At 30.1% G+C, this 12173-nt stretch overlaps 5 protein-coding genes across 5 annotated transcripts; 2 read left to right on the plus strand and 3 right to left on the minus strand.

Annotated features, from left to right (window-relative positions):
- Window positions 1–1266: 1266 nt before the first annotated feature.
- LOC115874694 (26S proteasome non-ATPase regulatory subunit 8-like) lies at window positions 1267–2589 on the minus strand. The gene is made up of 5 exons (XM_030889929.1): window positions 2364–2589; window positions 2173–2309; window positions 1884–2115; window positions 1644–1829; window positions 1267–1551 (listed from the first exon to the last, which is right to left on the minus strand). Exons 1-5 carry the CDS (start codon window positions 2469–2471, stop codon window positions 1417–1419), a joined length of 798 nt encoding a protein of 265 aa, XP_030745789.1. The 5' UTR covers window positions 2472–2589; the 3' UTR covers window positions 1267–1416.
- A 506-nt stretch (window positions 2590–3095) lies between these two features.
- LOC115874696 lies at window positions 3096–4513 on the plus strand. The gene is made up of 2 exons (XM_030889932.1): window positions 3096–3553; window positions 3611–4513. The coding sequence occupies exons 1-2, from the start codon at window positions 3366–3368 to the stop codon at window positions 3786–3788; spliced, it is 366 nt and encodes a 121-aa protein (XP_030745792.1). The 5' UTR covers window positions 3096–3365; the 3' UTR covers window positions 3789–4513.
- Window positions 3982–7264, minus strand: LOC115874695 (Golgi resident protein GCP60). The gene is made up of 7 exons (XM_030889930.1): window positions 7066–7264; window positions 6232–6379; window positions 6038–6178; window positions 5673–5988; window positions 5328–5452; window positions 4969–5240; window positions 3982–4908 (listed from the first exon to the last, which is right to left on the minus strand). Exons 1-7 carry the CDS (start codon window positions 7220–7222, stop codon window positions 4715–4717), a joined length of 1353 nt encoding a protein of 450 aa, XP_030745790.1. The 5' UTR covers window positions 7223–7264; the 3' UTR covers window positions 3982–4714.
- A 329-nt stretch (window positions 7265–7593) lies between these two features.
- LOC115874697 (periodic tryptophan protein 1 homolog) lies at window positions 7594–9684 on the plus strand. Its single transcript, XM_030889933.1, has 11 exons — window positions 7594–7758; window positions 7812–7870; window positions 7942–8036; window positions 8104–8283; window positions 8343–8488; window positions 8541–8655; window positions 8712–8876; window positions 8931–9098; window positions 9164–9302; window positions 9359–9498; window positions 9553–9684. The coding sequence occupies exons 1-11, from the start codon at window positions 7666–7668 to the stop codon at window positions 9618–9620; spliced, it is 1368 nt and encodes a 455-aa protein (XP_030745793.1). The 5' UTR covers window positions 7594–7665; the 3' UTR covers window positions 9621–9684.
- Window positions 9598–10971, minus strand: LOC115874698 (thioredoxin-like protein 4A). The gene is made up of 3 exons (XM_030889934.1): window positions 10768–10971; window positions 10078–10214; window positions 9598–9906 (listed from the first exon to the last, which is right to left on the minus strand). Exons 1-3 carry the CDS (start codon window positions 10843–10845, stop codon window positions 9693–9695), a joined length of 429 nt encoding a protein of 142 aa, XP_030745794.1. The 5' UTR covers window positions 10846–10971; the 3' UTR covers window positions 9598–9692.
- Window positions 10972–12173: the final 1202 nt, after the last annotated feature.

Consider the following 12173-nt stretch of genomic DNA (forward strand, 5'->3'; position numbering starts at 1 on the left):
AATAGTGAGTATACGAAAAAATGTTTATATAATTATTTTAAAAGTTGAGGAAGTATAATTTGTGAACATTCTAAAAAAATAAAAAAAGTAAATATTTTGCAAAGATATTTTGATATATTCAGAGGGTTTAACTTGTATTATAATTTATTATTTACGCATCCGTTTTGCTAGTGGGGTCACAACGAAATTTTTTGAAGCTACATCATTATAATTTTAGAAGATATTCATAAAAAAATTAAGGACTAGTTGATAAAAAAGGCTATAGTAAAAAAGGGTATAGGTACCATTAATTAAATTATATTTTATCACATACGGTATGTCTATTTAATTTTTTGATGATATAATGGACACACTCGCACTTGTTTCCGCGAACTACATGAATTCATTTTTGCTTTTGATCAAATTCGTTTGAGAAGCTGTGAAGCTATAAAATGTTGATTCGGAAGAGTTGAATATTCCGGAAAGTTGAGTTATTGAATGATATTGTACCAAACAACCACGTAATTACGCTCTCCTTTACGCGTTAACTTTTTTTCGGCAATTTTATTAACATTTGAAATTGTCAGAACACAACGCGACGCCCAGTTGAGTTTTTCACTTAATTTTTACTACCACAAACAACGTTACACCACACAAACCTCGTACCTGATAGTTTTATAGTTTCAATAACTGCACTAACAAAAAACTAAAATACTTAAATATTATTTAAAGGCCACGATTTCAATATTATTTTAATGCGATAAACATGAACTGTAACAGGGACGGCGTGAAATCCATAGCGAACATTTCTGATTTCTGCCGCAGAGAGCGCTGCGGTAGGAATATTTTGAAATCAACTGAAATGCACCAAGCCTATAGCAGTCTATAGGTCCCAACCTTTATTATTTGATGATCCCATCTATAGTTAGTCCATTTTTAAATGGTTTTTACTTAACACTATATTCTGTGTTTAATGGTATTTAATACGTTTTTCATATTTTATGCGTTCCTCTTTTCCTTACTTTTTGACAAAAAAATACAGTAGAAATAATCCAAATTCTTATTATTTCAATCTATATTTCAATTTCTACTCAATATAAAAATAAATATAATGAAGAAATATAATAAAATGAATGATTTTTTGAAAAAAAAAAACATTAAAAAAGATTCTTAACTACTTGTTATATAAGACATAAAAGAGTTTTGCTATCCTCAAAAAAAGCGGTGGGCCCAATTTTATACACAAACATAACAATCGGACAATGTAAAAAAAAAATTTTATCTTACTGTTTTTTAAATACTCTGATTTTATTCTGTTGAAATTCTTGCCAATACAAGAAATTTAGAGATATGACAGCATAGGGTATTATTTTATTTACATATTTGGTAAAAAAATAATAAAGAATTAAAATATTTATTAATTGAAATTAAATAAACTTATACTATCATCTCTAGCTCTCTAGCATATTCAATGGCTTGCTCTGCCAATTCTACTGAAGGAATAGGTTCGTGAGTCTTTTTCACCTCAGGTGTAAAGTAAAAAAATCTATCTACACCAAGTTTCCAATTTTTCTGAAACAACACAAGTTTTAATAATTAGAATTTTCAAAATATCATTAACAGTGACTTATTTTACAAGAATTTTGAAAATTGCAGTTAAATACCTTGGCAGCTAAGTTTTTTAGAGATTCTTCACTCTGCAAATATAACATGCGAGCCGCATCTTTGGCCGAAATTTTTTCAAAAGCACTTTCTAAACATGCTGCGATCTCTCCACGTATTGTATCCAACAAAATATCCATAAATAGGTTGTAACTTTTAGCTGGTACATTTCCTTTCGCTAAGAATATCTAAAATACCAAATAATTAAAGACATAAAGAACTTAAGAGAATATAGCTTTTACCTTATTGTAACTTCCTTCCATCAGATATTGCTCAATGCTTAGCGGATGTCTAATGTAAACATCATTTTGAATATGTTCTGTAGGTAACAGTTCTAATTCAGTGTGAAATTCAGCCACGCGGTTTTGTGATAACAAAAATAGAAGATTTAGACCCAAAAGTTGATATTTATACGTAGATTCTTCAAGCTGATTTTGGTAATCAAAATAATAACACTTTAGTTGTGCCATATACCTTCAAAAGACCAGATCAATTCAATACAAATACTTATTAAAAACTCATATTTTGAACCTCTCAAATGCAGGTATATTATTGGCTTCTATTGCCCACTGTACACCAATCTCTAGCACATCTCTTGCCAACAGTAACTCTTGCTTAGAGGCAGTTATATTTGATGTTGGTAAAAATATGAGATTTGTAAGTTGAAGCTAGAAAAATGATAAAATAGTTTTTACAGCTTTTAAAAAAGTATAAAAAAATACCTTTAAATCTGTCAACAATTTCTCACATTTACTCAAATTCCTGTGAGACGAATTCCATTCGGACTTTAACTGTTTACTAAGAGCAGCTACCTCACTTATTTTAGACATCTTCGGTTGGCTTTTTATTACTGAAAAACTGTTAGAAACCTTTAATAGAAAACTTTTGTGTAGCCCTAAGGATGATTTGTGTTTTTAATACAACTGTCAAAAATTAATTAGCATAACCTTATTAATTCTTCTTCTTTAAAATCTGATTTTTTTATTGATTTAAAGGCCTAAGCTACTAGGACTATCCGGCTTTTAAAATCTGGTATTGTGCGCGTTCAGAGACGACCAGTGGCTGAGTAAGCGATTTCCCAAAACGGTCTCTTTTTATTGCTTTTTACACACAAAAACAGTAAGCCGCTGAGGAAAATTCTCAGTGGTCGGTCAGCCGTTGTGTTCCCTAATGCGCACATTGTTTAAATAAAGGTTTGAATTCAAGTCTTCAAGTCATAGATTTAAGGGTATAATATATTATTCTGCTCAATGGCTACAATTTATCTACAGACAGACAAATCTGTCCACCTCGTTGGCATTAAAAGAAATTATATTTTTTATTTCGCTTTAATTCCCCTTCAATTAAAGGACAGACTCGTCATTTCACCATCTGTTGCGTGCACTTCGCCCTATATCTATGCTCTACAGGTCTCTTGCTATCTCTGTCTGTGTCTCTTCCGGTCTCTTCCCTCTCTACCAAAATCCAAAATACTACATTTAAATATGATGTAAACAAACTGCCATAGGTTGCCAAAAGTTCTTTTCTGATTATAAAAATAGCGGGAAAACGTTACCTAGTTTCATTACCAATTTCTGCATTATAGTGTATGATTATTAACGAAAATTTCCAAATAACTAACTTCGATACTTCGAAATTATCCTAGTGAATCGAGACCCTAAGATCTTCAACCCTTCTAACGGATTTTAAGGGTTGAACGTTCTTCATGTGAAGCCATTATTATTATGGAGGAGGAAGTTGAAAACGATCAAAATCTACCTCGTAGATCTTTAAGACTGGCTTTAAGTGAAATAAACGAGACTTCTCCAGATCAAAATACTCCAAATAAAAACAGCAATGTTGAAGAATTATTGGTGATACAGAGAGGTCCAAGAAAGAAACCTATAACTTGGTCCCCTGTTGAATATGATAGGTATTTATAAAAATAATATTATTTGCCATAAAGATTTTTGTAAAATAATTCCTATAGGTTGAAGTTATTGGGTCCACCAAGAGAAAAGACTCCGGAACCAGTTGTGGTTCGAAAATCTGATATAAATCCAAGACTTAGAAGAAGACTGATTATGACTCCAGAAAAGAATCCATCTCAGGAATTAGGATATTTTATTGCCAAGAAACTGAAGTCTTTAAGCCAGCCAAAATATTAAAGGTTATTAATTAGGTCTTTTATATTATTATTTTCGAAATTATAATGATAAGTTTTACTTTTATTTATAACTAAGAATTCATATACAAGTGTTTTTTAGTAATTCTCTATATTAGTTGAAATGTCAGAGAGTTTATGTCAATTATATTTTATCAGTAAATATTTTTATGAGGCTCGAGAAAGAAAATATTAAATTTCAACTACTTAAATATTTATTGAAATGCAGAGGTGTAATAATACAAATTAAAATACTAATTGTTTTCGTTAGATAATTTTACTTAGACTTTTTTCTTCTGGAGTAGTTGTAACTGGTATATTAAGCATTTGCCTGAACAGTTCTAAATATTTATGCCATAAATGTTATTTACATATTAAAAAGAAATGTTTAATGTATATTTTATGAAGTGATAAAATGTTTTTATTCAATATGTATATCCGAATGTGCCTTTTAGAATATCAAATTATACAAATAATAAATACAAATTGCTTCATTATAAATCTATTTTATTTATTATATATTTATTATTGCACAAACAGAAAAAAAAACAATGTCACAAAATTTATCACTGAGACAAATTTATGGATACAGTAACATTACCATTTAGGGTTGTTTTTTTTATTATGTACTGTAATCAGCAACAAGTTACATTTATTTTAACTGATGGGAAAATATTAATTTACTTCCATCTAGTAATATGGCTTGGCCAATAAATAAAATTTATAGGGTAATAAGCTTTTCTTCAGTCTTAAAGAAAACATGACTGCCCAAAATTTAGATTCTTCAAAGAAGTTCCTACTGAATTTTTGAATATTGAACTTTTTCTAAATCATTCTTTGATAATAAATAATCCAAATATATTAAGTAAATAGTTTTTAAGCAGGAATTTGTGGATAACCTAACAATAATTTAAAATAATTAATAATAATTTAATGTGTATAATATACCCTATAATAAAGAGTTTTGGATCTCCACAACGAATAAGAATTATCAAACTTAAGTAAATAGACACCTCTTCCAGGATAGCAGTGCGAACCAGCATACACTTCTGTCTGACAGTCGCGTCTATACACTGGTATTATTTCAACAACAGTTGGCTTTGCAATCGATGGCAAGTCTAATCCTAAAAATACAAATAATTTGCAATTTTTTTATAATCCACACAAAAGGAAAAGTCTATTACCTCCTGCTTCAAGATCGCGTCTTAGGGTTTCATCTGCATAAAGCTCTTCTTCGTCAATTTCAGCATCTTCATCGTCGCTTTCAGAAACATGAACAGATACCTCTTCTGTCATAGGGGTGCCAAATTCAAAATATACGCCAAATCCAATGTCGTAGTGATCTGTGGCAAATTCCCAGAATAGCCGCGACCCTTCTGGATGTGTAGGAACTCTGACAGTAATTGTCTCACCATGGCCCACCCTGACAACACCGTCACCTTCAGTTTGAGAAACCCTAAAAAATTATTAGTTATAAGATATTTTGTTTGATCAAAAATCTTCATTTGTATAGTATATTAAAAATAAACAGACTATTTCTTACTTCTGTTTAAATGTGTCAATATCTGGAAGGGTCCACATACTGGCAGCTGATATAGGACATTCTTCTTCATCATCATCTTCATGTAAACTTTCATTTGTTTCAGTCTCTTCTTTAGTTTTTGTATTCTGATAAAATATATAATTAATACAGTATAATTTTACAAAGCAAATTTTTACAAGGTGTTCATTTTTCAACTGATTTTCTTTCACAGTAGATAACAAAAATTTTATCTACTATTGCCCACATTTTATAAGAATTATTGTATTGAGAATCTCAAATAGGCTCAAATAGGAAACCCATCTGTTTTGAAACTCTGAATCACCTACTATATAAAGTGACACTTACATCACCATCATTACTGGCTACTTCACTCTTCTCGTTTATCTGATCAGCTCTTTGTGAGAGTTCTAACTGCTGTATATATTGAATGTAATGTTGTTCCTGCAACTGCCTTATTAGTGTCCCTTGTTTTTCTGGATCTCCTGGATATTGTTGTTCGGCATATTTTCTGAACTGATCATAAGTTTGTTCATTCAAAGCTTGTTGAATTTGTCGTTTAATCGCTTCTTGTTGCTGCATTTGTTCCAAAGCCAATTGGTGTTCTTCCTCTTTTCTCTTTCGAATTGCCTCTTCTTCACTTCTTTTAGACATATCTTCTTTTCTAAAAAAGTGCTCATAACTATAGTTAACTTTAGACTTTAATGACTTACTGCTTTCGTTTCTGTTCATCGCGCTCTCTCCTGTGAGCTTCAACAAATGTAGAAAAAAGGGGACATCTCCTACTTAACAATTCAACAAAACCGGTCCTAGCTTGATCTTTTGATAGTTGACCAAGCTTTAACCAAGCCTCACTGTAACAATATATTTTAGTAAATTATAAGTAGTGTCTCAGCATATGTATTACCGCCTATCCTTGCCAACTACATCCAAAGTACCTAAAGGAGGTAGTTTATTTATTACATCTGTCAATGGACCATGAACAACTTGTTGAGAAAAAGCAACTAATTGCAAATTATCTTCATAAGTGAAATGACAAGCTTTACCACTTTTTTCTAAAAATAGAATTATATTGTATACCAGTAGTAAGCAAAAGCTAAATATTGATATAATTTAGTTAAAATGGCCAATAATGGCCAATCTACAAACACCTAACTGTAAAATAATTAAAGAAAATAATATTTAAAGATTATTTGATCAGTAATTTATTTAAATGTACATCTCTGAATATGTTATGACGCCTTTAAAGATTACTAATTAGATGGATGGTACCAAAATGTTTTTAGATACATGGAAATTGATTAATTTTATATTTCACTCCACTTCTTAACATTTTGGAAATACACCCTTACGAACAATAGATAGGTTGTACCCTTGATTAATAGACAATGGTTGTACATAAGTGCTTATGTGTCACAGAAATTTGTTAGATAGGTGTTAATTATAACTAGGATTTTTATTATTTATTTAAGTTAATTATAACTAGATTTTGTGGCACTTTTTTAGAAAAATAAACTATAAATATGCTGTAAAAAAATAATTGCTAAATTTTTTTATATATATCTATAAGTATTTTAGATTATAATAGATTTAAGAATATTTAAATACTTAATAAAGGTACACTTATGTGATTATTAAAACTGTATTCACTTATAGTACATTGATTTTTTACAAATAGTTATTAAATTATCGTAAATTTATCCTAAAAACTGATATTCAAGGCTGTAAGACAAAATTTTACCTTTATAAAAACTAAGCGCTAATCTATAAACATCATCAAGGGGTAAACCTGATTCGATAATATCACTTGATTGAGTACCATTTAAATCAAAGCCGTTTTTGTCACTTATACTAAGATTTTCTAATTTTATCGTAGTTTCCGAGTTTTCCCCGGCCATTTCGATGACGTTTTGTTTACCTTTAAAAACTCGTCAACGTTGTCAACGTCAGACCAAGACGTCACATTTGACATTTTCATCTTTTGCGTTTAATGGCCATTAGCTGCCACAAGCGGATAACAAAAAATGGACAAGGGTTGGCTGGCTCGTGGCCGGAGGAGATCGACTATCTTGTGAGTAGAGTCGATTTTTAAACATTCTCCAAATCGGTAGTATTGACCACTTTACCATAATATGGCCGAGGACCGCTGTTCGGATTCCGCATAAACAAAGTCGACCCTGTCCAGAGCTTTAGCACGGCTTTAGCAGCAAAATACAGAGAGTTTTTTGAACCTAACTCAGACCTAACTTTACCAAAGATGAAGAATTATACTTAACCTGTATTTGTCACCAGAGTTTGTCACGTTGCGCTGCACGTTAAAAAAATAAAATCTAGTATAAATATGGAAATGGAAAATAATTCCGAAACAAACATTAATTTTGTTCCCTGTTTAAAATGGATAAAAAAAGGAGCTGCTAATACACATCCTGTTAATGTAAAAGATATTGTTAAGCAAGATATATACCAAATTAACTTGTTTTATTTTAGATTCAATTATCAAAAAATGAGTTGGTGCAGATAATAAATGATGCAAAAGAGAAACTGAGGTAAAAAAATTACTTATTGCAAGCTTTTTTAGTTTTTTTTTTATAAAAAGGATGCATTGATTTTGTTATAGCAATGTTGATAATCAAGGAAATCAGAATGGAGATGTTGAAATGAAAAGTGAAAACAGTTTAGATGAATTTAATTTAGAGGGGTATGATCAAGATGGTAGGTAAAGTTATTTAAATAAGTATATTTTACAATATATACATACCTATACCTAATATATTTCTAGATGAAACTCAAACTGCCCAAGCGCTAGGAATTCATTCACTTGCTGAATTGCCTACAGAAGCTGAAGACCATTTTTCAGAATCTGATGATTCTGAAAAGGAAGACGATCTTATCAAAGAAACGGATAATCTTATTTTAGTTGGACATGTCGAGGGAGATGCTAGTATGCTGGAGGTATATGGTGAGTTTATATATACTACGTAGAAAAAAATAATATTAAGCAAATGATCTTAAATACAGTGTACAATGAAGAGGAGGAATCATTCTATGTACATCATGATATTTTGTTGCCTGCGTTTCCTTTATGTATAGAATGGCTAAATTATGAACCGCAACAGCCAAAAGGCAATTATTGTGCTATAGGGACAATGTCTCCAATAATTGGGGTGAAGTCTATTTATCAAAATTTAATCTATATATCATCTAGTATGTTTATAGATTTGGGATATAGATATTATGAACTGTATTGAACCTGCATTTAAATTGGGAAAATCAGCAAGTGTTAGAAAAAGAAAAGATGCTATAGGCCATAAGGATGCTGTTTTAGCTTTGGGTAAAATTTATTAAGCTATTAATTTATTTACAATTTTAAATCTTTCATTTTTGTAGCTTGGAATAAGGTCTATGAACACGTAATAGCCAGTGGATCTGTAGATCAGACAATTTTATTGTGGGATATGGAGACACAGACACCAAGTACCACAATTAATGCATTTGAGGAAAAAGTGCAGTGTTTAGAGTGGCATAAGTTTGAAGGACAAACACTGTTGGCAGGTGAAATCATTTTATTTAAAGCCAATTAAGTGGTTTTAAAGATTTAATTTTCAGGTGGTTGTGATAGTACAGCGCGAGTATTTGACTGCAGAACTCCTGAAAATCATCAAACTTGGTCATTAAGTGGAGAAGCGGAAAGGCTATTATGGAACCCTCTACAGCCCTTTATGTTTCTGGCAGGTACAAGTACTGGTCAGGTGGAGTGTTTCGATTGTAGAAAAGGTAAATAAGTGATGGAATATACTAATATGTAATTGTGTTTTCTAACAAATATACTATTTTATTAGGTAAATTGTGGTCTCTAGAGGCTCATCAAAATGAAGTTACTGGTTTGGCAATTAGCTCTCAATGTCCTGGACTATTAGTAACAGCATCTCCCGATGAAACAGTAAAAACATGGGATTTTAATGATGATAACATTCCTAGGTAATATATTCCTTCTTTAAGTTTACCTATTAATAAAAATATAACATATAATTCAGGTTAATTAATGAAAAGGAATTTGGAATTGGCAGTATACACTGTTTAGAACTTTGCCCTGATTCACCTTTTGTAATTAGCATGGGTGGTGACAAAAAGTCTAACAATTTCACAGTATTTGATTTGCAGAATATTGATCCTGGTAAATAAAGTTTAATTTATATACTAGTATACTAAAAACACTATTTTGTTTTAGTTAAACATACTTTTGGTTCGAAAGATTTAATTCAGCTAGTTCCTGAAGAATCTACAAATGACATGTAAATTTTATGTACAAATTTTTTAAATATATCATTTTAATGTTAATAAATAAAATTTAGTAGAAAAATATACACTTTAATATCGGTATTTTGTCGAATAGTCCTTTGGTGAAACCACTAAACCTCTTCCTTTTCTTGCTCCTCTGTAAACAGTCTCTATAATATCTATCATTTCCTGTTTATCTTCGAGAGGCCAATTTATTTTGTTGTTATTACCAGTACCCAAATCAATCATTATATGTTTGTTTCTAAAGAAAAACATTACTGTGCATGGATCGTATAATTCATACCTAAAATTTATTTAAAACTAGAATATTTGAAATCTATGTCTTATGCATAATTTTAAATTACATCAAAGTTAAGTATTTTTTAGTCTGTGGTATTTCTTTTAATTATACAGGTCACAGTTTGTAAACATACGCAATACATAGTAACATATCAATATATTTATATTTACTTACATTTTGTTGAAGTCTGGTACTTCTGTGATATCAACTAAATAAATAACAGCAAAATTTTTTACTTTTTCGGCTATGCTGTATAAGACTTCATCCATTTTCATACAAGAAGGATCCCAATCATGCCCAAAACGAATTACCTACATTAGGAAAGAACACTCAGAATTCAATATAATCAACATTATAATATTTAGTTTAAAGCATATGCAATAGTAGCATTACAAAATTTAGAACTAAAAAAATAATGTAGTAGATATTTTTATAAGAAAAATAGAACAAAATAGTTTATGTAATCGACTGCATAAGTATTTTATATAACTTTTATCAGTGGGCGCGTTCAGAGGCTACAGCAGCTAACTTCCAGCAAATATTCTCCCTGTCTTTGCTTTATGAAATCTCAGGGTATTTGCTAAAATTTCACAGATGGTAAATATTAGTTTAAAAAAATATTACGATAGCTGATTATTTTTCTGATGGAAAATAATCATTTATTCTACATACAGTTGACTACAGTATAAACATAGAAAAGTAGAAAAATAAACATTGCTGCTTTGTCCAGCTTAAATATTTACTCCTGAGAATTTCGCTCAGCAGCTAACTATGGCTGTATATCAGAAAAGACAGTTCAGGAAAGTAGCTTTTTTAGCTACTCAGCCGCTGACCATCCCTGAACGTACTCAGTAATACAATTACCACAACTCGATCTTCCTCAGATAATATTGCTTGATCTACTTGCCACCCATTGTGCAAATGTGCTAACATATAAGACATTTTCGTATAGTATGAGTCAACCTTATTACAGAATTATTATTTCTTATAATTATAGAACAGAAGATGTAATGTGTAAAGCAGTGTAAAGCTTAAGGAACTTATGTTTTAATTTCTCAAAGCAACCTTGACTTTTACCCAGAGAAATAGAAGGGATAGAGAATGAGCGTCAACATGCGCAGAAGGTCTAATCAAGTTGGGCGCCATATTCCAGGTCTTCCTGTCATTTTGTATATAGGTGGTAATCTATAAGTAATCAAATATCAATTTGCTGTTTTCAACCATACGGGGGGCAATTTCAATTTAGTGAAATTCTATCATTTATTATGGTTAGTTAACATTAATATGATTTATTTAATTATCAGTTTCAAAACTGCGTACAATATTGGTATATAATACACTAAATATACGAATATTCTGACAAAAGACGCTACGGACAGATGACCTTTTCGTCGTAAAACACTCGAAATGATATTAAATAAGTATTTACAATATTTCATGTTTACTTGTACTGAATTACGCGTTTCAATTTAAAATTTTTGCAAATTTGGTAAAAATTGTTCTAAACAACTTTTTGTTCAAGTTGTATATTCATAAAAAACATTTGGTTCATAATTATTTTTGATGATTATCTACCTTGTATTTTTAATATAAACCTAGAAAAAATATGTTTTTGTTTTATTTTTTTTATTCGTCCCTTCAAATTATGTTTCAAAAACTGTTACATAACATGTCCTCTAACAAATATTTTCATAATACATAAACATCATTGATTTTATTAAGGGTATTATTATTAGTATTTATCCTGGTTTTTGTCGACAATAAAAACTCAATCTTGTAATAGAACATCAATTTTATATTTCGTAAAATTATTTTGATACAAATTCGATTTGTCAAAATTCAAGTCATTAATATATTGATAAACAACCCAAATTATTCCTAAATATTTTATTATAAACAAAAACTGTTACCGGTAAGTTTGTAAAACACATTATGGTTTGTCGTAATACTAGAAAAAATCATTTATTTTTTGCACAAAAGAAGCTTGTCGATCCTTATTTGTCCATAACAAAATTCTGTATGTACATATACCTAATTTATTATTAAGAAAATTAGATTATATGATCTCAGAATTTTAAGAAATTTTTTTTTAAGATAAAATAGTTTCTTCTCAACTGTAATATTGTCAACTTTGGCCTGTATTTTATCTATTTAAAAACATGGGATTGACAATCCCCTTACTAAAATACATACTGGAAGGTACCGATTAAGTTTCATTGCATCAAATACCTTTACTATAAATCCTGGCTCACAACTCACAATTTAAGGCC

The sequence above is a fragment of the Sitophilus oryzae genome, unplaced genomic scaffold, assembly GCF_002938485.1.
Source record: "Sitophilus oryzae breed Bouriz unplaced genomic scaffold, Soryzae_2.0 scaffold_1297_pilon_pilon, whole genome shotgun sequence".
Taxonomy (NCBI): Eukaryota; Metazoa; Arthropoda; class Insecta; order Coleoptera; family Curculionidae; genus Sitophilus; species Sitophilus oryzae.